This window comes from Tribolium castaneum, chromosome 1, assembly GCF_031307605.1.
Source record: "Tribolium castaneum strain GA2 chromosome 1, icTriCast1.1, whole genome shotgun sequence".
Taxonomy (NCBI): Eukaryota; Metazoa; Arthropoda; class Insecta; order Coleoptera; family Tenebrionidae; genus Tribolium; species Tribolium castaneum.
The window spans coordinates 10,009,370-10,035,334 of record NC_087394.1 but is presented as its reverse complement, the minus strand read 5'-3'; the positions used below and the strand labels follow the sequence as shown (position 1 = coordinate 10,035,334).

At 28.5% G+C, this 25,965-nt stretch overlaps 1 protein-coding gene across 2 annotated transcripts in view; it reads right to left on the bottom strand.

Moving 5' to 3' along the window:
• Nucleotides 1-25,965, bottom strand: part of Fife (fife) — a 196,807-nt gene that overhangs the window by 41,828 nt on the left and 129,014 nt on the right. For both annotated transcript variants that reach the window (XM_064355525.1, XM_064355527.1), the window contains exons 7-8: nt 13,840-14,042; nt 4,188-4,508 (exon numbers count right to left, since the gene is read on the bottom strand). In XM_064355525.1, the coding sequence (XP_064211595.1) occupies nt 4,188-4,508; nt 13,840-14,042 (524 nt within the window). The remainder of the gene's footprint in view (nt 1-4,187; nt 4,509-13,839; nt 14,043-25,965) is intronic.

The window sequence follows — 25,965 nt, the reverse complement described above, 5'->3', positions numbered from 1 at the left end:
AAACGTTTATTGTTTTACGATAAGTAATAGTTTTTGTCAAATTTTTGATTGTTTGTCCTATTACCAACTCATTAGCATAAAATTAAATTATAAAATATATTAATTTTTTTTGAGAGATTCGTTACAAAAAAGTTTGTACCTAACTTGTTTGTAAAGCAATTTCCCATATTTGTCCTTCATACAGCACTCGCTATGCTCGTGCAACAAACAAAGTGCTCATGTGGGAAATTACACTTTCCAAACTTGTTAGGTAAATAACTATTTCAATATACTATGTTCCTGCAATTTTTTTTCGTAAATTTGACACAGAGGGCATTCTTTGCTGTAATCACATATTTTGTACATTTTTTTTATATATGTCAAGACAAAATAAAGGCTCTGTTACGCAGTTGTAAATGAGCTTAAGATTAACAATTCCAAAAATCTCAATATAGCTCGGTACATTTTTTGTGCTCATATTGGCATCAAGAGATTATATTTAATAAACAATATAAAACATTATAGAATTGTCGTGCTGAAATACAGTAAATAGATTACTTTAATATCATAACTTGTGCCATTTTCTTTGGCACACTGGTCACGTCGCACCGCAACTGCGTTTTTTGAGGCGAAATGGGTTACAAACATTTAATTTCTGTATAAAAGAAGAATGTGTGTGAGAATTGAACCATACCAACGCAATTTGAGCAAATAAAGAAAAAAACATTCTGAAAAAATGACAAGTGGCTACAGAAAAATCGATCAAACATGAATACTTTTATCATTTTTATTATATTTTAAACCGTATTTGCGCCACATTTTTTTTTAATCTCGAGAAAAGATTAGCAAAATTCAAGTTTTTAATGTTACGTATACAGATCGTCAATTAGTCATAAACACGCTCATAAGTCATAACTCATTTTTTTCAATGATCAGCACCAATTTTTATTTAGTTTTGGAACGCTCTGTGTTCAGATTCTCTTTAGTTTTGTTTATTGGTTCTTAAGTTTTGGTAACTTTCTATCTACCTTGAGAAATTCATTAGTCAGCTCTTTTTGCATACAAAAAAAATGTGCAAAAAGTCTAAATTTAATGAACTCTTGTGTTAATGTAAAATATAACAAAATTTTTAACGATTTAAAAAGGTGTATGTATAGGATAGAGATTGCTGCAAAATTTTATTTTACATCGTTTAATGAAAATAATGCAAAAAAGTTGGGGTATTTTATTAAATTTTCAAATGTTCGTTAATTATTTTAAGATTTGAAAACACCGAAGTAAAGATCGAGGTGTTGTCCTTCAAATGCCCAAATAATTTTTCAAAATATTTAAAATTTATGAAGTTTTCGATTTTTGAAGGAGAAGTTGCGAATTCAAAAAAAATTACAAATATAAATTTTTGAAAACAGCCCATTATGGATGTAGGGAATCCTGATGAAAACTGTCTTAGAAAAACTTGAATAATCCAAAAACCAATAAAACACATTGCTTTTTATTTACAATAAAAAAATCTTGAAAATTGGATTATGTCCTTGCACATAATTCAAGATGTATATTATTAACTATTGAAACTGAAAATACTACTAACGATAACGAGTTTATGCGGAAGACTTAATTTGAAAACAAAGCTAATTGTTAAAGTTGTAAATTTTAAAGATTGCAGATTTTCGTGGATCGAAATAATAATAACAATTAATTGTAAATACTAATTAATAATAACTAATTGCCATTGATTTTACCTTAACAAATCTCTTTACCTAATTTTCTTTTTTATAGTTTTGTGGAAATAAATGAAAATTTGAATCCACAATTTCATTAATGTCTTTACTATTTTTTTATTAAAAACGCCATTCTCTTAAAGTTTGCTACTGATTATTTAATGCGTTTTGTTTTACATTTATGCGAGTTAAATTTTAAAATTATTAGATTTGATTACGTTATATGTGATATGTTTTGACAAATAGAGGTTTTCGAATTGTAAATTACAAAAATTACACTATTGATCGCTATTTCGAGACAAAAATTCGCATAACTCAAAAACAAAATAAAAGTTCATTCACATGAAATGCTTTTATTATTTATGTCACTTAATCAGTAGTTATTTTTTGAAGACAATTGCTAGAAAACATCCCAAAATGAAAAAAAAATATAAAACGATAATGTCTTGTTTTTTTACATGTAAGTACATAATTACAAGTCAAAATTTTAAAATGCCATGGACATGGACATGGAAATGAAAATGAGGTAAATTTTTAAAGTAATTAAAATTTTCTTTCTGTTACAATTCGATTTTGATGTTATTTGTCTCCAATTTTGTGTTTTTCCTAATTTTGTTATAAATAAAAAAAACACTAGTAAAACTTTACCAGCAATAATTTCTCATCGGCAACAAAAATTCCGTGTAATATCAATTTTTTTTTAGTTTATTGATATTTCCAACAATATCTAACTACATTTTACTGGATTATTTATTTCCTACTTTTGAAATGTGTAAACACAAAACTGTTTGCAGTAAATGCGGCTAAAAGCGCAGTAGTAGAAAACCTACCGCTTTCGAACTTTCACTCGGTACTTTATTATTAAGGCTCGGAAAATATGCATTAGAAAAACCTAAAATATGTATGCAAATATGCACCCAAAATTCTCAAAAAATGCACCAAAAACTTGCTATTATGCTTTTTGATATGCATACATGCTCTTATAAAATAACAAAATAGTAAGACTTTTTTGGATTATACATCGTTTTTTATAACAAAAACCATAAAAATAATAAGAACAAATTCCAATAAATTACTTACAAAATACTAAGTATATCTAATTTTTTGCTGTTACAAACTGTTTTTTGACACATATTTCTGTTATATTAACTTTTTTTTATTAACTATTAGCGTTATATTTGTAAAGAGTAGCATCTTTTTCTAAGTTTTCTAGAATAAAACTTTGTTGTATATCTGTTAAAGTTAGTTTATAGAAAAAATCCTCATTAAAGCAAATTGAAAATAATTTATAATTTTTGTCGCTAAACTTTGTTAATTTGGTTTAGAAATGTAAATTCTAATCAAGTAATTGTACACTTTCAAAAAGGAGAAAAAAATTAGAAGTATATAAGAAAATATTTTATTGCTTCAAAATACACAAAAAATATGGTTGTCGTTTTGTGTGACACTACCAAAGAATTTGCTTTCATATTGAAGAACCAAGAGTAATTTTAATGTTAGGAATTTATTAATTCTTTAAGTCCGTTTAATTATAGGTAATTCCTAATCATAATCTTTCTTTGAAAACCCCACAGCTTATCGCTTAGCAGAAGGTACGGATTCCTTTCTACCTCCTTACACATAGATTATTTGTACATTTACAGTAATTTGTAAGAATTCCTGTCAAAAAGCATTATAGCATTTATAGAATTTTGTCAAAATATGCACTTTATATGCATTTTGCATATTTTCCGAGCTCTATTTATTATTATCCGCTGCTTAATAAGAAAACTATTAAGAAATTATTTTGAACAGATTCAACAGACTATACCAATAAGGTTGAAAGTTAGTGCTGAATTTATGTGCTGTGACCTTTATTGAGCAGTGATACGGCATTATTACCAGAAAACTTAAAGTCCAAAGATTAACTCATATAAACCTTTTCAAAATATTAAATTTTTAAATTGATTCGGAATTTTTGTCTCGATAATTTTTTATATCAGTGACGCAGTGTTTCACGAACGATGGTTACTTCATTTATATTATTTTTCTTAAAATAGGTGCTACAAGAACACCATCCTTTGTTAGAATTTTTGGCCATTAAGTTACGAGTACCGCCCCACTTTGATTTTCTTTGCTAACAAACAGAACGCAAACCTTTAATAAGAAAATAATTTAAGATACGTATTTTCAATAAAAACTAGATGTATAATTTATACACCTGCAAATGGACAAGTTCGGTTATAACTTGTTATCTCGCTCTATAAAATAGGTCAAGTATAAATCCGACCAGAAGTTACTGCAGCCATTCCTAAAATGAAATTTATGAGTTATATTTCAGTAGCAATACGATTTTAAAATTTATTGAAAGCATTTAACTCCAAGACGTAGTATTATGGCTATTATAAGTCTATCTGAAAGCAGCACCTTGTCATTTAAATCGAGTTCGAGGGTTTTTCTGGTCAAAAGTGTTTGACTGGATGGTAAAACAAACACAGAGTGTTCACTCACCGACGTGCAGCGCCGTGATCGCGGCATCCGACGGCTTCCGGTTCATGTTGGGAATGGGGTCATCCAAAAGGTCGCACATTCTCAAGTCGGTCGCATGTTCGACCAAAAGCTCAACCACGTCACCTGTGCGGTCCATTATAGAACACACTTCCTCAAACGAGCGGTCGATGAGAGAGACGCCTCCCCATTCAAGCACTTTATCGCCCTGCTGCAGACCTCCTTTTTCAGCTGGTCCGCCAGGGACAGTCCAGACGATGTACGCAAAAAGGCGGCCATCCGGTGCTGTCTTTCCGCCTACGACGCGCATTCCGAAGCCGCGGGCTAGAACAAAAATTAAATCGAATAATTCATCCATATACCGAATAAAAATAACGTAATTCTTACGCAAGATGAAGAAGAAATATGAAACCAAGTGTTTTTCGATTTAAAAAGTAATTCCTTATTGTGAAGGTTTTGAAATTTTTTATTCAGGAACCACCAAGAATTATTAACAAATCATCTAAAGCCAAGTAATTTACACAAAACACATGAATAAATTGTCTTTTTTTTTGAAGCAAAGAATCTTCAAAAATCAAGTGTTCGTATTTGGCGTCAAACTAAAACGACTTTAGATTTTTGATGTTTAGCTTTTACCATGCTTTTACATTTTTGAGCAAGAAATCGTTTAAATCAATGTATTTCAGCGTAAGTAGTGCACAATTTTTGGTTTTATGAGCCAAAATAAAGCTATTTCATATTTTTTACAGTGAACTGTCCTTTTTTTAGTAAAAAATGGTTCAAAACCAATTTACAAAACAAAACAACTACCACTACAAAAAACCTAATGATTGACACGTTTTTTTGCAAACACTGTTACTTTTAAGAATATAAAAACCTTAGATTTTTGAGAGTGAGTTTTAAGATGTTACGAGGAATCGTCTAAAAGAAACTGATTTTAAGAAAGCTTGTGTTTAATTCGGCGCTTTCAGCTCGCTTAAAGCGTTTAAATAAAATTTACAGCCATTTTTTTGACATTTTAAGGCATTGAAAGTTTTTTTTCTCGGTATAAATCTAAATTCTTAAATTCATCTAGCAGTTATCACTTTCATAACATTTCATGAATTAAATTTTATTATGAAACTAGGTCCTAATAAATAATAATTAAAAACCGTTTTTACGCATTTTTTGAGAAGTTCTTAAGGTATTCACTATAAAAGTGAAGTGGAAAATTAATAATGGTATGTTTTTGTAACCCGGCGCATCCACCATTTTTAGATTATAGAACTGTAACGGAAACAGCCTCAAAATTATTTATTTTATAAATCAATAAAAATACAGTATTTAATGATAAAAACGCATGGTTTGTTGCTAAAAAATTGCTTGTTATTTTAACTCGCAGATCTACAATTTTTGAATTAAATTATAAGAGGACTAAGATTTTTTTTAACAAAATCAAAAAGTGTAATAAATTAAATATTATTTTAAATTAATAAACCACATTATACAAAATGTTTTTATTGAAATTAATAAAAGTTAATATTAAAATTAATCAAAATAATATTATTTCTAATTTATTATATTTATTTTATTATACAATCGGGTCCTAACAAATAAAATATTTAATTTCGTCAACAACTACTTCTCAGTGGTCAAATCGGATGGTATATACGTACATGCCATGTGTACTAAATTTTGAGTTTCCACAATTTTTATGAGATTTAAAATTACTATAGAAATAAATGTTTATTTGCGAAGGTTTATTAACAAGATTCTCTTGCATTCTTGCCCTCCTTGTTTTTTTCTTTAGTCTCAGGTCCAATGATAGTTTAGTGTTCTCATTAGTAATAAGTCATTGCATTATAACATTTTTTGAATAAACATTTGGAATGACAGTCGAAATTTCATGTCATCAGGTAATATAGTAATTTTTTAAATTTTCTGAACTTCGTATTTTTCTTTAGGTTGTATAACACAACAGTTTAAAGGATGAAATTATCTGCATTTTGAATTTAATTGTAAGTTAATGAAATGTTCTAAAAGATCGTACCACGGGTTAGGTGATTTATAAAACCGTTACTTAATTACTGTTAAAATTATAAACAATTTTTCTTTATAACATTTCGTTCTAAATAAAGCCATTCTAAGACCCAAATATTCTAAGATGTAAACATACAACATCTATAACTCTTATTCACCCCAGCGTTTGCCCAAAAAATGTAAGGTTTCAAAACGACTGAATGGGACAATGCACGACAGAAAAACCTATAACTATATAAAAATCAAGCAGAAGTACCGAAGCCACTTTTAATTGGTTTTGTATCTTAGCTTTTTTCTTATTTTTTTACTTTATTTTTGAAAACACTTATGTAAGTATGGTTTCCAAATGTCATGTTATTTAATTAATTTTGCTTAAAGTTAGTACTGTCGTTAATTTTCTAGGCGTTTAGTGGTTCAGTTCTTTTGTTGTTAGTTTTTTCTTTTTTATCTGCACTAAATTGTTGATACGGAGATAGTATCTTTTTTGCCGAATTATGTTTTTCAACTACAATTCAAATAAAAGTCAGAAGTATGAGGAATTAAAATGTAAAAACTTAAAATTTAATTTGAATGTAGTATATGCCAAAAATTGTTCAGTTTGTTTTTTTTTGTTTGTTTTAGGTTTATGTTATATAAAAGAAGCAAAACAATTAAGTATTTTAGTTTCTACAAAAAAAGGAAAGAATTTTTGCGTTTATATTGGCAGCGCTAAAATTAATATTTTTGATTAATATTTATCGCAACGTTACAATTTAAATATAACTTTTCAGTAAACGAACGGAAATTTTAAAGCATAAGTTAATTGGAATTGATTTGATTTTACTTGAAAACTATAAAAACGTCAACATAGCATTTTCTCTCAAAATTAGCTGTTATAAATTATTCATGCACTTCAAAAAATGAATGGCTAATGTAATTTATACTTTCAATGAGAGTTCTAATCATTAATAACTATTTTATAATTTTATCAATTTTATTTAAAAAAAATTATTCGGTAAAATGTGGCGTTGGCGTTTTTATAGTTTTGAAACAGCTAACACTACTAATATAAGTATGTGAAAATGGTATCCCGGCGCCTCCACCATTTTTATAAATTAGTGCTAGTGGTTAGTCAAACGGTTACACAATTAAACTAACAGATTTAAATAACATATTTGAAAACTCTTCGCTTATTGTTTTTTTTTGGTCTAGTTTTGAAAAGAAGCTTCACCAGCACTCACTTTAAAGTTTAATATATTAATAATAATGATAATTGAGAAGAATAAACAGCATCAAGAGAACGTGTTCTCATGTAACTTCATGTTGGTATAAAACTATCAAATAATTTGTGGTGTTTATTTTTCGTGACTTTGATCTTTTAAAAAGTCCACTTTGTGTAAAAACTAGAGCGAGTGAATTTCATCGACTCCACACTGCTCGCAATAAACATTCTTTACTAATTAAAATTCCAAACTGTTTTATGAAAATCCATTTCAAATTCAATGAAATCCAGCCATTTATTCCAACAATTAGCAGCCATTTTCTCCGTGATTACAAGAGTGCATTTGGCGAATGACACAAATAATTGTATCGCTTGAATTCTGTCTTTATCTATCTAATTGATATTGAATAGTTCCTTGAAATTGTGCTAAATCCCCTGCAATTTCATCTTGAAAGTATTGTGATTCTAGCGTAACAGAGATTTAAAACTGCAATTTTACAACAAGATCGTGCTCAAGATTGCGGTAATAAGATCATGGTTATTCGAGATTTTTTTCAGATTTTTACCGCAAAATTACCTTCATGACTATCACACACTTTAGTTTATTTTTAAAATGAAAGACAATCAATCGGAATGGTTTTTATGTTAAACGAGAAAAAGCTCTCTGTTGTTTCATCAAAAGCAGATTCAGAGATTGCCTTCGATTCGGATACACTTAAGTTCACGTCGTTGGTTGATAGCACCTGCTTCGAATATAAACTAGACTAACGTTTTCTTCAGGTTGCTGAATTGCCAAACATTTACGTAAAGGGATAGTCTCGGTGCTCGATTAAAACGAACAGCTAACGAGATAGTTTTGTAGAATGTAAGTGAGTCTATTAGTTCACTGGTTATAAATAAATCTAATTTAGCGAAGACATTTAGCGTAAGGGCCAGGAGTTAGGTAGCAGAATGTCTTAATATGACGTTATCAGTAAGCAAATCTTGTGTAATCGCTTAAATTACTAGGGCGGTTGTAGGCGGCGTTCAAGGCTTTTAAACGCCCCATAAGCTCAACAGGTTAGGGTGCTGTCACAAACCCTAAGTCACGATATGTGGCTTTCTTCACCATGTTCACGTTTTTGTTTATGTTTTGTTATCGCAGAGCGGAGATTTGGCCGCATGTTTTTTGTCTTATTTATCGTCAAAATAAAGTACTTTGTAAAAAAATTCTTTTGCACTGCCATAGAGTGTTATTTAGATGTTTAAGTTGTTTAAGAAAAAATCCATTAAAATACCAGAATATTTTCTTTCTTAATTTCTTAGTAAAGAATATTTTAAATACATAAAGTTAACAAATGTAGTTTCCAAAAGTTTCAAGCATCTACAGAGTGTTACAAAATACAGAATGTATTTTGTAACAGTTCTACAGTTTTCATTTAGTTAAATTTTGGAATGATTTGTCTCATATAGAGACTGGACCCAAAGCAAGACCCAAAATTCTTGTCTTTGTTATTAGTCAAATTAAAAAAAATCGGACGTCTACTTTTTTTTAAGTGCTACATTTTGACATCTTAATGACTCTTCAAACGTCACTCGTTTTTAAGTAATGATGTTTATATTTTTTCCATTGCAACTTAATCACAACTGACGTTTTTGTTTAATGTATTTATCTTTTTAGTAGATGTAACAAGAATTAAAAAAAAAGATAACATACATTTGAAAAAACAAGAAAATAAAACAGTTATAAAAAGTTATTAACAATATTACGCAGAGCTTTCTGTTTTCGTTCTTGCCTTATTTAATATGGAGTGATTTTATTTTGTTTATTGTTTTGTGTTTAAATGTCATATTAAGTGTCTTCATGATAATAATATAAACATGAATAACCGCCGATAAAATAAGATATAAAAATAAAAAGATGAAGCTTATTATTTAAAATTTTAATTGTGTGTTATTCAAAATAGTGAAGAAAATGTCGGTTGTCATTAAACAAAATGAGAATGACTCCACAACTCAAGAACTCATGACCATTGTGATGTCAAAATGTACCATTTAAAAAATAAAATCGACCAGTTGGTGGATTGTTTTTTAATAACTAATAACAGAGATATAAACTTTGTGCGTTACTTTTGGTTCAGTTTATATTTTTTAATTTATTTAAAAATTTTGACGTAATATTAACTAAATCAAGTAACATTTAATAAAAAAAAATAACAAAAAAACAGTTTAAATAATGATATTTTTTGTAACAATACATATTAGAACAGTTTACAAGTAGATTGGAAATTATTCTAACCCAGCGCATCCACCATTTTTAAATAAAATTATCATAGAAACAACATGAAGTCTCCTTTATTGTTTCTTTTTAGAAAAATTGATAAATGCAACATATTTAATGCCAATTTAAATAAAAGAGCTATGATATTCAGAATGTTCTTCATAAAATTAAAAAAAAATTATTGTTTGTTTCTAAATACTATTTATGCATATTAAATAATCAGGATACATTAAAAACTAGTTTAAATAATGGTATGCTTTTATAGCAATAATAGAAAAGTTTATGCAAAGTTTTAATAATTGAACCCGGCGCATCCACCATTTTTGAATCAAATTATGTGGAATAAAAAATTTTATTTTTAAGGAATTGGATAAATGTAATGTACAAAATGTCACTTTAAATACACTAAACATGATATAGAAGACGTTCTTTTTAAAATTATAAAAAATCCATTGCTTCTAAAAGATTATTATTAGCAACTTATGCTTCTTAATTTTTAAATTCAAATATAAATGTTTTGTCACACTATGCTGGAAAGATCTTAGTTAATGGTAGAAGAACGTCAAAAGCATTTATGTATCAAGCAAAATAAACGGTTATTGCTTTTTAAAATGCAACTTTAGTTTGTTTTTGAGAAACAATGTCACTTAATAATTATTATTAAATGGTATCAAACCAATTTTTAGCAAAATAAAGTGCAACACCTATTTTTTTTGTATGTTTGGGTCATGTACATATTTAAAAAAAAACTTGTGAATTTAAACCTAGCAAGTAATTACAGACCCACTAACATCATCACTAAGAGGGATCACTCTCAAATAAATTTATAGACTGTTAAACTGTTCAGTTACTGGTTTCTATCTTCGTTGGTAGTTGGCAACAGGTCAATTGTATGTTCTCGGTTCATAAATTAACTGTCTCAGATCTTAAATCGATAGTCACCCACTACGAACACTTAATTATATTGGATTTCAGTGGTATTCATCAGTACCAACCTATATTACTTCATTAGACTTATCACTTTAGAGAGTTAAAATCGTGAGTGGATTTGATTTGATTTAGTTCTTTTGCACCGCCGCTTAATAAAAACCATGTAATAACCTCATTTTCACTGAAAATGCAAAAGTACAAAATATTATGCCATATTTTTAGCAAAATGGCATAAAAATATGATAACATGCAAATTCTATTTTACTACATTAATACTGCAAATTTTGGAGAAAATTAAGCTTGGTTTTTCAAAATTATGCTAAAAATGAGGAGCGAATGTTTCAAATGTTTGAAACATGTCTTATATTTTGTCCAATATGAATAAAAAATTAAACAAAAATCTATTTAATAAACTGGTTAAATTTAATTTCCGTTATGCCAGTTTTTTTAATATCGTGTTGCCCTAATTCATAAAAAGTTTTTTTTCTTTAATGATAAAATGTTTACGTAAGAAACGTTAGAAAACAGCTGTCAAATAAAGCGAAATGCATTTATTTCTTACGCAATTTTTTTTTATTTTTGGAACATATGCTGGTTTAGTCGTTAACTAAATTTATTTTAGCGGATGTATAAATATGCCATATTCAAAATATTAGACGATTTATTTATTAGCTTCAATTAAAAGCCATGTTTTTATTGCAGTTTTAGTTTAAAAGCATTTTACGATATATTTATTAGAACATTTTTTAAGTGAAATAAATGTAGGTCAGCTTTTATTAAACTCGAAATAAAATAACATCTCAAAAAAGCAAAACTGTTATTTTTGTTGTAAAACTCTATTTTCATTTAATGTTTTAGGTACATTTCAACTTAAAAAAGCAACAATTTTGCCTAAGGTTTCAATCATAAGCAAAAATTATAAATATAACCATTTTTTAGTTTTTACCTTTATACGATTTTAATTTACTCGAACATATTATTATTTTTGGATTTTAAATTGGATTGCTAGAAGAGATATTTTTAAAAATTCCGTTTTTTTCTAAAATCTTATAATATTAAGAAATTTAGTAAAAATATGGCTTAAGGTTGTCTCTTAATTTAATCAAAAATGTATTTTTTCCTACTGTTTTAAGCAAAAATATTTTTTATGACGGAACTTGTGAGAGTATTTTTTTGAACTTAAATTAGTAAAACTTATTCAATTCACGATTTTTTAAATTAAACAGGTAAAAAATCATAACTTGGTCAAAAAGACCGTGGTCAAAAGTTATGCAATGTTTGCATTTTCCAATCTATTCAGCATGTTTTTAGTGAAAAACCTAAAGACCAACGTTTTACAGTCTTTTTATTATTACAATTTATCATTAATTATTCTCTATTATTATTGATATTTTCAGTCTAAAATGAGATCTTTCTCTATTTTAAGTGTTAAAGATTAATAAACTGACTTCTTTAAAAATTCTTAAAGTTTTGAATAAAGCATTTTGATCAAAAACGATGTTACTTTTGCTTTTTTGAGTCTGACTAGATTTTTTTTGCAAGATTTTACAACAAGTAGTTCAAAAACTCATTTATTTATGTCAAATACAATTAACTGTTTACTTTTTCGAGTATATTCTGTTTACAAGAAACTAATTTAGTTCATAAAGTTTCTCTAAAAGAAGGCTAAAATCTTTTAGCTTGGTCATAAATGGCATATTTCTTTCTTTTTTCAAACCTGTTTATATGTTTTTTTTCGTTAAACTTTATTTTTTTTATTCTCTCAAACTCCCAAAACATTTTGGTCGAATTTAAAGTTATTTTAGATTTTTATATATATCGTATAAAGAACTAACAAATTTGATGAAACTTTGCGAAATTAAATTAATAATTATGTTAAAAACTCAAAATAAAGTATTTTCAAACACAACGTTTTTCTCTGCTTTTGTTTTGTTTATTTGCAAAACATACAAAGCAAATTAGTTTCTGAATTTAATAAACAAAGATGATGATGCCATTGTTTTTTTCGATCGGGTTTAATATTGTTCATAAAGTCGGTTAAATTTTTGCTATAATTTTAGAAATCCAGTGAGCAGAAATTACATTTTTAAACATCAAATTCACCAGAATATTTATTAGATTTATTATTTATTATTATTATTATTATTCGGCTCTAAATTTTGAAAATTCTTTCGATAGGACTACTGTGACCCCAAGCCAAGATTCGATAGGCAAAAGTACTTTGAAATGTGGAAAAATAAACCATGCGAAGAGCATCAACATTTACTAAGTTTTTTAAATTACGTAATAAATAAGTTGTTTTTGTTAATGTATTTGCTATATAATTCATATTATAATTTCCCCAATTTAGTTTATGACCAAATACAGTTCCTAACATTCTTATCGAATTAGAGTTTTTATTTAATTCAGTGTGTTTTAGAGTAAATATCACATTTTGTGTTTTATAGATGTTAAGAGCGAGCCTATTTTTATTAAATTAGCTTTGAACTTTTCCAAATGCTTCGTCTGTTTTAGTGTATAAAACTTCGAATTCCTTACATTTATTTGACACTGTGATATCATCTGTGGTACACGTGTGGTATCTTTTATATACGTAGGCAGACCATTGAGATAAATTAGAAATAGAAGGGGTCCCAAAACTGATCCTTGTGGAACCCTGGTAAAGATGAAGAATATTCATTATTGTTGGGTGTGTATTGATTCCTAATATAAAGATAGTTTTTTAATAAATTTAAATTGGGACACGAATTCCAAAAGTATAAAGTTTATTTATAAGTATATTACGATCAACGCAGTCAAACGCTTTAAATAAATTACAGAAGAAATAAATTACATCCTACAAATTCTCCTTGTTCGAAACATCTTAATGACTGCACGTAGAGCTAGATACTCGTAATTTAGTTACGATAATTCGTAAAAACTTATTTTAAAATTGAAGTAGTTCTGAAATACCAGCAATATAAGTCGGAATCTGTCGGACCGCGTTAATAAGTAGAGCAGGATCTGCATAAAGTATGAAATGGAATTCCATAACTCGAGAATTCTCATCGAGGAATATCTGCTCTGATATTGCACTAATGTGGTCATGATAATTGCGGGACATGCCTCTATAGGTTCGGATTATTGCCGAAATCGGTTATCAGTATTCCGTCGCCAGCGACAAGGGACTTGTGCAAACGTTGTGAGTTAAAAAAGGAATGAATTCGTTTAACGATTGCAAATTAACATTCAGGCCGTGGACCTACTTCTGTGTGCCTTGTCGGTGGGGTCTCTCCTGAGGATAACTCGTCTCTGGGCGGCGGCCGTCGAGCCCGAATCCACGTCGTGGATGACGATTCGAATGGCCTCCGCGTCCACCGAAGCTTGCCGCCTCGGGGCCGCTTCTAAATCCTCTAAAGCTGGAGTCGGTCGAGGGGCTGGCATTGTGCGCAATCCGGCTATGTCCGGCCTGGAACAATGTCAACTATGCAGATCGATTTTTCAACTTGTTGCAGAATGGAGAGAATATAGAATGCGTGAATGCGGATAGAAAAATTTCCACGAAACAAGTGAACCAAAAAACACTCAAAACTGGTGCATTAAAATACTCAATGTCATAAAAATTGCAACATCAAAAAGGAATTAGAATTTTTTGACAAAGTAATAAATTATTAAAACTTGAAGAATTTTAATCAAGTGCTAAGGGAGTTTTTAACATTTAAGTTCTTTTACCAGCAAATGTTATCCTTCCAATTTTTTGCTTTTCTGACTATCTTTTAACGTGTTATTTTTTTAAATTCGTTTAGGTTTAAGTGTTCTAAAAGCGCAATTAGGCCTGGAGACGACAAAACCAAAATTACTTACAATTTAAGCTGTTGTGAAAGAGGCATGATTTTTGGACTACAGAGGTTTTTCATTTACAGAAATTGCTAGTCGTTTGGGTAGAAATCAAAGTACCATTAAGCAATGTTATCAGTCATAGACTGGAAAAGGCCAATGACAGCGCGAAAGAAAAAGCATACTTAAAAAAAAAACACATGAAGCCCAAAATGGTTGTCTTCGGAGTATGGCTATAATTTAATTACAAGACAAATTTTTACTCAATGGGTGGGTTTAAAGGTCGTTTTTTATCACTTTGGACTGTTTACCATCAAAATTGGTCATTTGGACTGTTTCCTTTTGGTTTTTCTTGGTATGGTAGAAATGGACAAAAACGCATATCTTAGCCTGACCCATCAAACCTTTATTCCGAAAAACAACGCGTTTCTGCCATAATGTGGTCACTGTATACAGTGAATATTTTCACCTGAGGATGATCACTTTGTGGTTGAAACACGTTGTCTTTCCAAATGAAAGTTTTGGTGTGTCAGGTTTAAGCTGTGTTTTTGCTCATTTCTCCCATACCTAGGAAATCCAACAAAAAGCAGTTCAAACGACCTAATTCGATGGTAAACAGTCAGAAGTAAAGTACGACGACCTTTAAACTCATCCATTGCTCAGAAATTTTTCTGGTATTTGAATTATTGCCATAATCCGAAGATGACCATTTTAGACTTCATTTGTTTTTTTAGTCTGCTTTGTCCTGAACCTTCTCTAATCAATGACTGATAACATCGCATAATAGTACTTGGATTACTCTTCAAACAAATAGCGATTCCTCTAAATAAAAAACACTTATTCGTTTCCCAAAAATTGTGCTTCTTTAAAGTATGTTTAATTGTTGGTGATTTCTTTTTGTCGTATTACATATTTTCGTTTTCATAACGTTTCAAAAGTGAACGGAATTAAAAAATCACATTAAAAATTATCAGAAAACAAAAAAATTGGACGAACAACACTTGCTGGTAAAGGAGTTTAAGTGTTAAAAACTCTTTTACCACTTAATTAAAAAAAATTAATCATTTAATACCTGCTAATAGTCTAACATTTGTGAAAAGTTTTATCAAAAAATTTCTATTTCTTTTTACTGTTGCAATTTTTATGACACTGAGTATATTATTATCAATATCAAATGATGTTCACCTGCTTCCAATTCTTTTTGTCACGCATATATTTTGTTAATGTATTTTTATCTCCCAAAAATCAAATCCGATCTGACTTGATTGAAAGATAAAAAAGTTATCTGGAAGTTAACACAAAACTTGTTTCTTCTTTACAAAGCTCTAAAATATGCAAGACGTTTCTTAAAAAATGCATTTCATTTTTCATGAAATAGTTTTATTAAGATATATTACAGTTAAAGGGACGATGCACCAAATGGCCAGAAGCAGTGGCTACGAATTGCAGATTTTGATTGATTGATTCACCGTGAAATTTCAAAGGAAAATATGAAAGGAAGAAAACTTCAAAGTAAAATGTTATTAATACAACTGGTTATATCAAAATCAGTTTGTTATATCCGAGATTTGCTATAAGCGGTAAACCAAAAAAAGTTGATTTTTACCAGTTATTTTTACTTTACATATGTACATAAAATAAGACGAAATAAATCAGTAATGCAAAAAACATGAATTTTTTGCGAGAGTAGAATATGAGTATACTGCGTGGATTTGATAGTAGCGCCCATATTATAGTAGAACTCAAAAAAGTGAAAATATTTTTTCTTGGGTTATCTGAGTTTTTATATTCTCCTAGTCGGCGAAAAATTTGAGACCACCAAAAATTTTAAACAAATATAGACCTTAAAATAGTTCTTCAAAATCTCTAACAATAAGTTAAAATTGGTAAGAATAGCCATAGAAAAACGAGTCCTTGGTAAAAATATAAAAAAAAATTGTGCTAAACTGTTTTTGTAGAAGACACGCATTTTATTCATTTCATTTTATTCCCTCAAAATGTCACCGCTTATTAGACATTAAACTTTAGAAGAAAGTACTTAAAAGACATAAATCTAGTTAATATTGCGGTCTTTTTTTGGCGAATTTTTAGACGCTAAAGTGGAAGTTACACCCTCAATGTCTGAAGGAGGAGGTAAAATTATTCGGATAAAGCAAATTGATTTGTGTGCACTTCTTTTGAGCTCTTCTATCATAAAATAACGATATCATAAAAATTTAATGACGCTTTTGTAAACTGGCTCAAAATAACTATGTGTGCAAAATTGATAATATTTGCTTTATATTGTTTATCAGTATGGCATTTTTCAACGTTTTTTTCTGTCTACAGTTTCATTTTAATGATGAAAATTTTTTTTCAACTAATAATTGTAGGTACTTGACATTGGTTTTGTCAAAAATGTTTTCTTGGAAAACTTGTAAAATTCGATCACTTTTTCTTATTTAGATTGAAGAAAAAATTAAATTTTTTATATTTTCTATATTTTCTTTTATCACAACGTGATTTCATATTGTTCATTAACAACAAAACAATAAAACCATAAATTTAACAAATTATTAGAAAATATTAAAATAAAATGAAAACAATGAAAAAAGAACAGTTAAATGCAAAATAATCTTGGAGAGAGTAATAGTAAGTTTTATTTATTTGCAACTTTTTCACCTGATTGTTAAATGTTTTAATGTTTTCAATGGTATTTATCTTATAAAAGAGATGATTATACATTTTTATCTACATGTATTAGCAGTGCCTAGCCTGTAATGTACATTACATCTAGATTAGTAGATACAGCTTATTTGAATTAGGTGTTATAAATTTTTTTATCTTACCCACACTTTTGGAATTATTTTTTCAGTAATGTTCATACAATTTTTTTTCTGAAATATGGACAATTTATCAACTTAAAGTATAAATAGACCAAATGCTCTTCTCATCTAGAAATTTAACTTCTCCCGTAATTAACAGTGATTTTGAATTGGCTTTAACAAGAAAACTGTAGTTTTGTTTATTGTGAATATTAGAAAACTGAACCCATTTTGTGAACACCTTATTACAAACTTCAGACTTGTTTAGCAGATAGAATGTGAAGATCTTCTACACTATGTGCTGTCACTAAATTCAAAGTGTCATCTGCAGAAAGCTATAGGTCCGGTATATATATTATGGCATTAGTATACAATACATTAGTATATAAAAGAGTGGTCAGAGGATGGTGCTCTCGGTAATTTTGTTTAAAATTATTAATTATTTTATCTCTGAAAGATATGACTTTAGCCTTGATACTGCATTTCTCTGATTCTGTAATGGTCTAGTGCGCAATATTTTATGATTTTTGTGTCAAACAATTGACTTAAATCAGAAAATTCCTAGTGTTAAAAATTTATTTTTATTTTTATTTTATTTTATTCATCAAATTATTCTAACAGGAAAATATAGCTTGTTCTGTATCTCTTGATTTTCTATCTTACTCGTATATGTATTAACTTTTTCTTGAATATGTGTTCATGTAGCTTTAAAAATAAGAACAAAAGAGATACTGGTCTCTAACTTTCGATTAATTTTGTTCTTTTTTTTACAAATGGGACTAATTAATAATTACTATTAGTTTCGTGAATGAAATGAATCAAGTATGTTAATGGTTCAGAAATGTCTTCAGAAACTTTAAAAATATACTACATGGGACTTCATTATACAATGTGTTTTTAAATGAATTTCATCTAGTTAACTTTAAAATTGGTTTTTATACAAAAACAATTTTTTCTAATGTAAGTGATAGATGTTTAAATTGCATACTGCAGTTATTGTCTCATGATAAATTTCTTCCTGTTTTTAAATGAAGAATTCGGAAATTGGAATAATAAAAAAACTTGAGCTCTTGAGTAAATTAAATTGTAAATTCGTATTGGAACAATTAAAAAATTTCGAATAATTTGCTTGTAACACATTCCTTTCCGAAAGTATGCCTTTTAGAGTAGAAAAAATTAAGGATTAAATTAAATTGTATGTGGAACTTTATAATGATTTACAACATGATAATCAATAATTTTACTGTTTCTATTGTGACCAATCGAGTTTCGGGGCCCCTTGGCAGGCGCTTAATCCGCCCCTGGTATGTGTTGTTAATAAAGCGCCTGAAGGAATGCTAAAGACGATTGTTCCCGAAAATCATAACTGTAGTTACAAACTCTTAACAAAGTTTACAGCATCTGGCGAGCTTTATCTATTTTGCCAATTGTTAAAATTTACTATCTGCTAAATCTGAACGTCTAAGAAAATTTAATTCTCAATTAGTGAACAGAAGTGAGTAAGTATAAGATTAAAGTGTTTCCACAAGATGGCAACGGAATCCCGACGCTGTCGTTCCCTTGCCAGAAACCCATTAAATAATGAGCTTAAGGAAGAATCACCGCTTGATATAAGCACACTAAATATAACGGACAATTAACTACTTTGAAGAACGAATAAGCGGATTTTTTCTGCTGCGTACAACTAAAAAACCGAATTCCACATGAAAGCCATTACGAGCGAAATCAGTTAATGGAGCTAATCTCTATCAGGCGACAAAAAGCAAGCACAATTAACTACACTGACCCCTGCGGGTTGATGATGATTATGACTATAAAAAATTATGTGGTGAAAAATCTCTGGTTTTGGTGTAATCTGCACAATTTGCTTAATGATATAAACATAAACGGCGTATTTTTATTGGGTTTTCAGGGTGATATAAAGCTCTGCGACAATTCAACAAGTAGGTCATTCCGCCTTTTCGGATTATTATTTTATGTCTACTTTTCAGTGAAATATTATGAAATCGAATTGAATGTTTACAACTAACAAAGTTGCTCCATATTTTTCAAGTATCCATAACTTATAAAGCTTCAGATCGGAGGTTTATCTGTCAATACTTCCTACACGGACTAAAGATTTAATAAAAGAACTAAAAATAACACGTTTCAGTCGCCTAACGTGATGCAAGATAAAGTGATATTGATGCTTCACATGGGATTATTATGTTTACGTTACACGAAAGTATTTTCGGTGAAATGAACGAGATGTAAGCGGTTTGGTCGCTTCTCTTTGTTATCATTATTGCCAAAATGTTTTTACAGGTGAAAGATGATTAATAAATAAAACTTATTTAGTTTGTAGAAAAACAGAAATTAGGTATTAAAATCTGATAATTTTGGATAAATTTTTTTTAATTCTTACAACAGAAAAAATAAAAACATAATTTTCATTGCAATAAATTTCGTTACAAAAACAAACAAGACGAACTAAGCCTTGTCAAAAACTTAAATTTATAATACAAAAAAAGCTATAATGAAGTTAATTATCTGTTGAACTTAAATATTGTCATAAATTTGATGTAAAATTATTTCGTTTTTCCGGTAAGAATTCATCACAACCTAGAAAATAAACTCACTAAAAGGAAATATGTATTAGTACTAAAATCAGGCACCAATTAACATTTTTGTTTTGAGTTGTTTTTTTTCAGATTTTTTTTTGTACAGTTTGTCACTAACTAATTTCTCCACAAGTTCTGGAGTAAATTTTACAAAAATATTTTTTTTTAATTTTACACTTTATTCACGAGTTTAATTGCTTCAACAGGTCTACTGTTTTTAATTTTGATATGCCATTTATTAAAATTTCAGAGTGGGAAAGTAAAGAAGAAAGTCATTTTTCAAAGTGCCTCAACTAAAATAAAGCTTTGCATTTGCAACGGCTTGTAAGTTTTTAGAAAAAAAACATAAAAAATTGAAACATAAAGAAAAAAATAATACACTGAGACTAGAATGTTAAAAAAATTAAAACTAGTAGGTGTACAAAAAAATTTAAAAACAGATTAAAATTTTGTACATCTAAGTGACTGGTAGAGATTATCGAACTGCAAAGTAGGAACATTAAGAAATTGGAAAATTGAAATTATCAGACAGTGAAACAAGAAAAAACTGAAAAATTTAGAAAATGAAAATAAAAAGACGAAAATTAAGAAACTAAAACGCTGAAATACTGAGAATAAACTTAAAAACGGTGTGATTGTAACACCAAGAAACTATGAGATTGAAAGACTGGACGTCTGAGAACATAAAAAAATAAGACGTTTGTTAAAAGTTGAATTACTTGAAAAAGTTAAATGGCAATTTTTTGGTTTCACTTTTCAAAGATTATTAAATTGTTTAAATAAAAACATTGCTCATAAATTTTACATGTCTTAGTTAGTAACCAAAAAGATATAAAGATTTTCGACATAATTTGATTCATTTTTAAGTTGGGTGAGAAAATCTTGCGAAGCAATTGAATTTTTGCTGAAAAACTTGCTAAATGTTTAAGTTTGAGCACGAACTAATTGCGATAATCAATCTTTATTAAAAACAACAATTTATCCTCGATTTTTGAACTCAAATATAATAAAGAACTTGAAATTTCTTAGAAAACAGTGAAATTCTAGATGATTTGGTTGACATTTACAAAATAATCAAACAACAGTTTTTTGCTCAGTTATGAACGCCTTATTATTGGTCTGTTTTACAGTTGGGAGTGCAATCTCCCTCCCAGATATCCAATGACAAACGCTTCAATCGTCTTGCAATTTTTTGTGCATTAAATAAACAAGCAGGAGGTGATTTTTATATTTTTGTTGGCGATTTACTCATTCCTGGTACAAACGAGACACCAAAATGAACCAGTATTAAGGCCGGTCTTTCCCACAGAAAGGGATTTTGCTTTAGATGCAAATAAAATAGTCAATTCTGCTTGGTTTTTGAAAGAATTCAATTTTTTTTGACAAAAATACACTTTTTAAAATTTTTTACACAAAAACTAAGAATGTTGGAAAAGTAAGTAGGTTTTTCACACAAATAAATTCTACACTGTTGGTTCCAAAAAATAAATAAATTTAATTATAATAATTAAAATAAATAAATTTTTAAAATCAAAAATAACAATTGCCGATCACTGCAATTTTGACACTTCAACGTAAATTATTTTTTATTCCAAAATCAAGAATGATACAAAAATTGTTTAAAATAAAAAAGTTATTTAATATACAGGCTGCTCAAAAACTGGCGCACCAACTCAGTGATACGTTGTTAAGAAGCACGTGTAGATCACGAGAAAAATTTTCAAAAAATTCCTAAAGTCATATTTTAAAAAATCTGGAGCTACAAACTTATTTAGTTAATTTCTTCAGTTTTCATTATTTTTTAATGTTTTTATATTTCACACTAAGTAAATATTCCCTAATAAAACGATGAATAAATATCTTTAAATTTTTTATCAGAAAGTTTAAAAAGTTTAAATACTGACAAAGAAATTTTAACGCTAAAAAAATAAAGACAATAAAGAAAATGAAATTAAAAAACCAGTGAAACTGAAATTCTGAAGAATTAAGCGCTGAAAAACTGAGAAACTGAAAATCTGCAGAACTAGAAAAGAAAAATACTAATAAATTAAAACATTAGATTTTGAATAAAAAAATAATACTCCAAGAGATTAAAAAGCTAAAAAATCTTAAAAACCAGAATACAATAAAACTAAATATCAAAAAGATTAAAATTCTGTAGATCTAATAGTGACTAAAAGAGTTATAATTAAAAAACCACGAAACTGCAAAGTAAGAACACTAATTAGATAAAATAGTAAAACCACGAAAAACAGAAAAACTGAGGAAATGATTAATATAAAATACTACAGGTAAGTTAAGAAACTAAAAACTGAAATACTGAAAGCCTGGTAAACAAAAAAAAATATTAGGAAAGTTAAACAGAACTGTAGGGAGTTTAAAACTTATTTAAAATACAACAATTCAGTTAAGGAATTTAGGAAAAGTAAAAAAAGGTATTAAATGTTTCCATTTTTTACAAAACAATTTTATTTCAAGTTTAAAGGAAAGCCCTAAAAATTGCGTGTTAGGAAAGATTCCTAAAATCTGGTTTCTATTAATAAATTAGACGCATTCTTCACTCAATGAAAAACAGTATTCTGTCTATGCTACAAACTAACGGACACAGAAAACTCAACGTCATAACAAGTGTAAAAAAATCAATTTTAGGTCTACAAATCTTCATTTTCTTTACAAAACAGAAGAGGTATTATTTGGCATTATTTGTTAATTATGAAACTATAATAATGGGGTGTTTCTTTCTCTACCTATTATAATTACCAATTAGTCTTAGTATCTAGCGCGATACTACTTGATTTTTAATTAAAGGTAACCCTATTAGGTTTATTGATTGATGTGTTTTCGTTCATGTAATGATCGAGCCGTTCATGTTTCGATAATTTGGAAATGAATAGATTAGCTTGGATTATGGGTAGAGTCGTGATTTGCAACATTACGTTTGAACAAATACAACCTGTTTGCTCTCTTGTGTATGTACTAAATCATCAAATTGTGTGAGTTTCGTGACGGTATAATTAGTATTTATTGACAGTTATTTTCAGTCAACTGTTTGAACATTATTTACGCTTTTGTAAAAAACTTTTACATTATTACTGAAATAACTCAGAAAATCAATCATTCATAACCATAACATACTAAGCTTAGTTTTTAAGAAAAACCAGATCGATGAGAAATGAACTCAATCAAGCCTTAATCTATTTAATTATAGCAGGAGCCCATCCCGAGAAATAGCAATTTACTTATGATATTAAACTGTTGCGGTGACTAAACTTTGAAGAAATTTCCCACCACTTTATATTCCTGACGAGGAATCTCTTAATCACTAAATTTCGTGCGAAATCATCCTTGAGTTCTTTATAAGAAAATCGTGAACGGCACGAGGACTGCGCTTTTAAAATTAATTACGTTTGGCAAATTTTAGCGGTTTTTGATCAGAAATGGCGCAGAATATATAATTGGACAGTGTCCAATAAATAAAAAGATTACTTTGAAATGTTTAACGTAATGATTAGTTGACTTGAACTTAGTGGAGATATAGGTTCTAAAAATAATAATTCTCTTCACTCAAGTTAATTATTTGTCAGTGGGTGTCTGAAACTGTATACACGTCTTATGCACAAAGTCTCGACTCCTTCACCAAAAGATTAAACTTTGTGACGTCAGTCAACAGTTTCGTAGGCGTTTGTATAGTTTTTGTTCGATATTAATTTATCCAAGTATTTTTAGACATAAGCTTGAACATGATGAGAATAAGTAATTTATTTATACGCCGATTATTACACATCAGAGTGACTGGTACAAACCGGGCTTATTTTAACGTCACATCAGATTAAATAAATCATTATTTTATAAAGCAATTCGACATGAACTGAAATTAACACATTCTGGCAAATTATAAATTTTTCAATAAAATGAACAATAGAAACCGATAACTTGAATAATTTTTTTGGTCATTGTTTTAAATTTTTACGTGAACCTCGACAAAATTATAAGTCGCTGTAATTTTTTTCTGCGAAGTTCAGGTTCTTAATAATTTTTTTTTTGTTTTTCGTCATCTCTCATATCTTTTTATCTTTTTATTCAATATTTGTTTTTTTTATTAAGGCTCGGTTTCAAACTTTGGTTAAAACAAAATTTTTTGGGAGACAGACAACTTTTTGTCTAATGGTACCACTATTTTTTATCAATTCTAAAAGAAAAAATATTTTAATATTAAAAAAGAGCCGAAAATTGTACTTAATATGAAATTCAAGTTTTAATAAAAACTATAGAAAGCTATAAAAAATGGTCTAGATGCTCGAAACTGTTTAGAAATAAGTTAGACACTGCTGATACATACACTTACCCATTTTCTTACAGTAAAACCTCTCAGCAGCGGACACCGATGAAAAAACTTTAATTGTCCGTTGTGGAGAGGTGTCCACTAATGGGAGGTGGGCAATTTTTATATAATACATTATTTTTTTAATGAACAAATGAAACTGTTACAGAAGTGTGACAAAGTGACCATAAAAGATATACTGTATTTGCTAATTACTCAACATAACTCCACAAAATTTGAAATAGAGCGCTATTTATATAACTAGGAAGGCATCATTCAATAAACTGCCAATCAAAGATATTCAAATTTAAAACATCAGCAAAAATATTTTCTACAAAAAAGCTTGAACATATTCAAACAGCATGGTGCTAACGCAAATTTTCTCTTTATCATTATCGTCTTCATGAATCTTTTCATCTAATTTTTCTAAAACTTTTTGCATACATTTACTGAAACATTGATATTTAATTCTGTATTTTTGGTATACACTTTTTCATCTATTTCTACATAATTTATCAAACAAGTGTTCCTTCTTTGCACCACTACTTTTTCGGTCTGTCCGCTGTAGAGAGATTATTTTACATCATTTACCTATGCATTTGTTCTGTTCTTACAAAAATCTCCGTCTTCGAAAGGTGTCCATTAAGGGAGGTTTCACTGTAATTCTTTGATATGATTTTTTTAATGCAAATGAATATAGGGTTATTAGTATTATGTATGTCTTGCGTATGTTCAAAGTACAGCAAAACGTATGCCAAAGTTCAGCAAAATATATTTATTCATTTCTTTTATTTCCGCTTTTTAACATAGAAAAATGAAAAAAATTACGAATAAAAAATCTATGTAAAAAATAATTTATATTATTGTTGAACGGTGTAGGCAGCATCTACATAAATAAATTGCTTAAAGAATGTTTTCATTTAAGATATATTTTCTTCATCAAAATCACATGAAAAATGTGCAGAGGTTTTTCTTCGACATATTCTAATTTATTACATTTTAAATAAAAAACCTTTTTTCTTTGAAGTAAAGTACAAGAATATATAACTAGTTTACTCGTATTATAAAGAAAAAAAATACCAAAGATTACCAAGAACACTTTTTCTTTAACTCAAAAAAAGCTAACACTCATTTTTGATAGAACTATGTACATACGAAAAAAGGAAGATAGAAGGAAGTACCTACAAGTTACATATTTAGCCAAAAATACACTACATATGAACCATTTTTCTTCTCAATCTTTAAACTTAATTTTGCTTGTAGGGAATTTTGCTCTTTGAGTTACACTACGAAATGAATTCTTATTATTAAAATAAACTATTCCAGAACAAGTTGAAGCAAAACTCGAATCGCAAAACTTTCAAAAAGTAAAAACTTAATTTTTTCTTAAGGAAGTTTTATCCTCTTGACATTTTTTATTTTGTTTTTTAAGTTTTGAAAAAAATAAGTGCCGTGATTTGAAACATACACTACAATTTGATTTACACTACGGAATGAATTATTATTACTAAAACAAACTATTTTAGAATAAATTGAAGCAAAACTCATATCGGAAAACTTTTGAAACATTAAGACTTAATTTTGTTTTTGGAGAATTTTTGCCTATTGACATTTTCTATTTGGTCATCAAGTTTTAAAAAGATAAATGCGATTAATTTGTAATAAAAATAAATAAATATGCGTATGGTGGTAATGCCATCAGACCATCATCAAAGTGTCAGGTCAGGTCAGGTCAGGTCAGGTTAGGTAAGAAATCTATGAAATCAGCTACTCTATGCAACCAACATACAGTAAAACCTCCTTTAATGGACACCTCCGAATAACGGACAC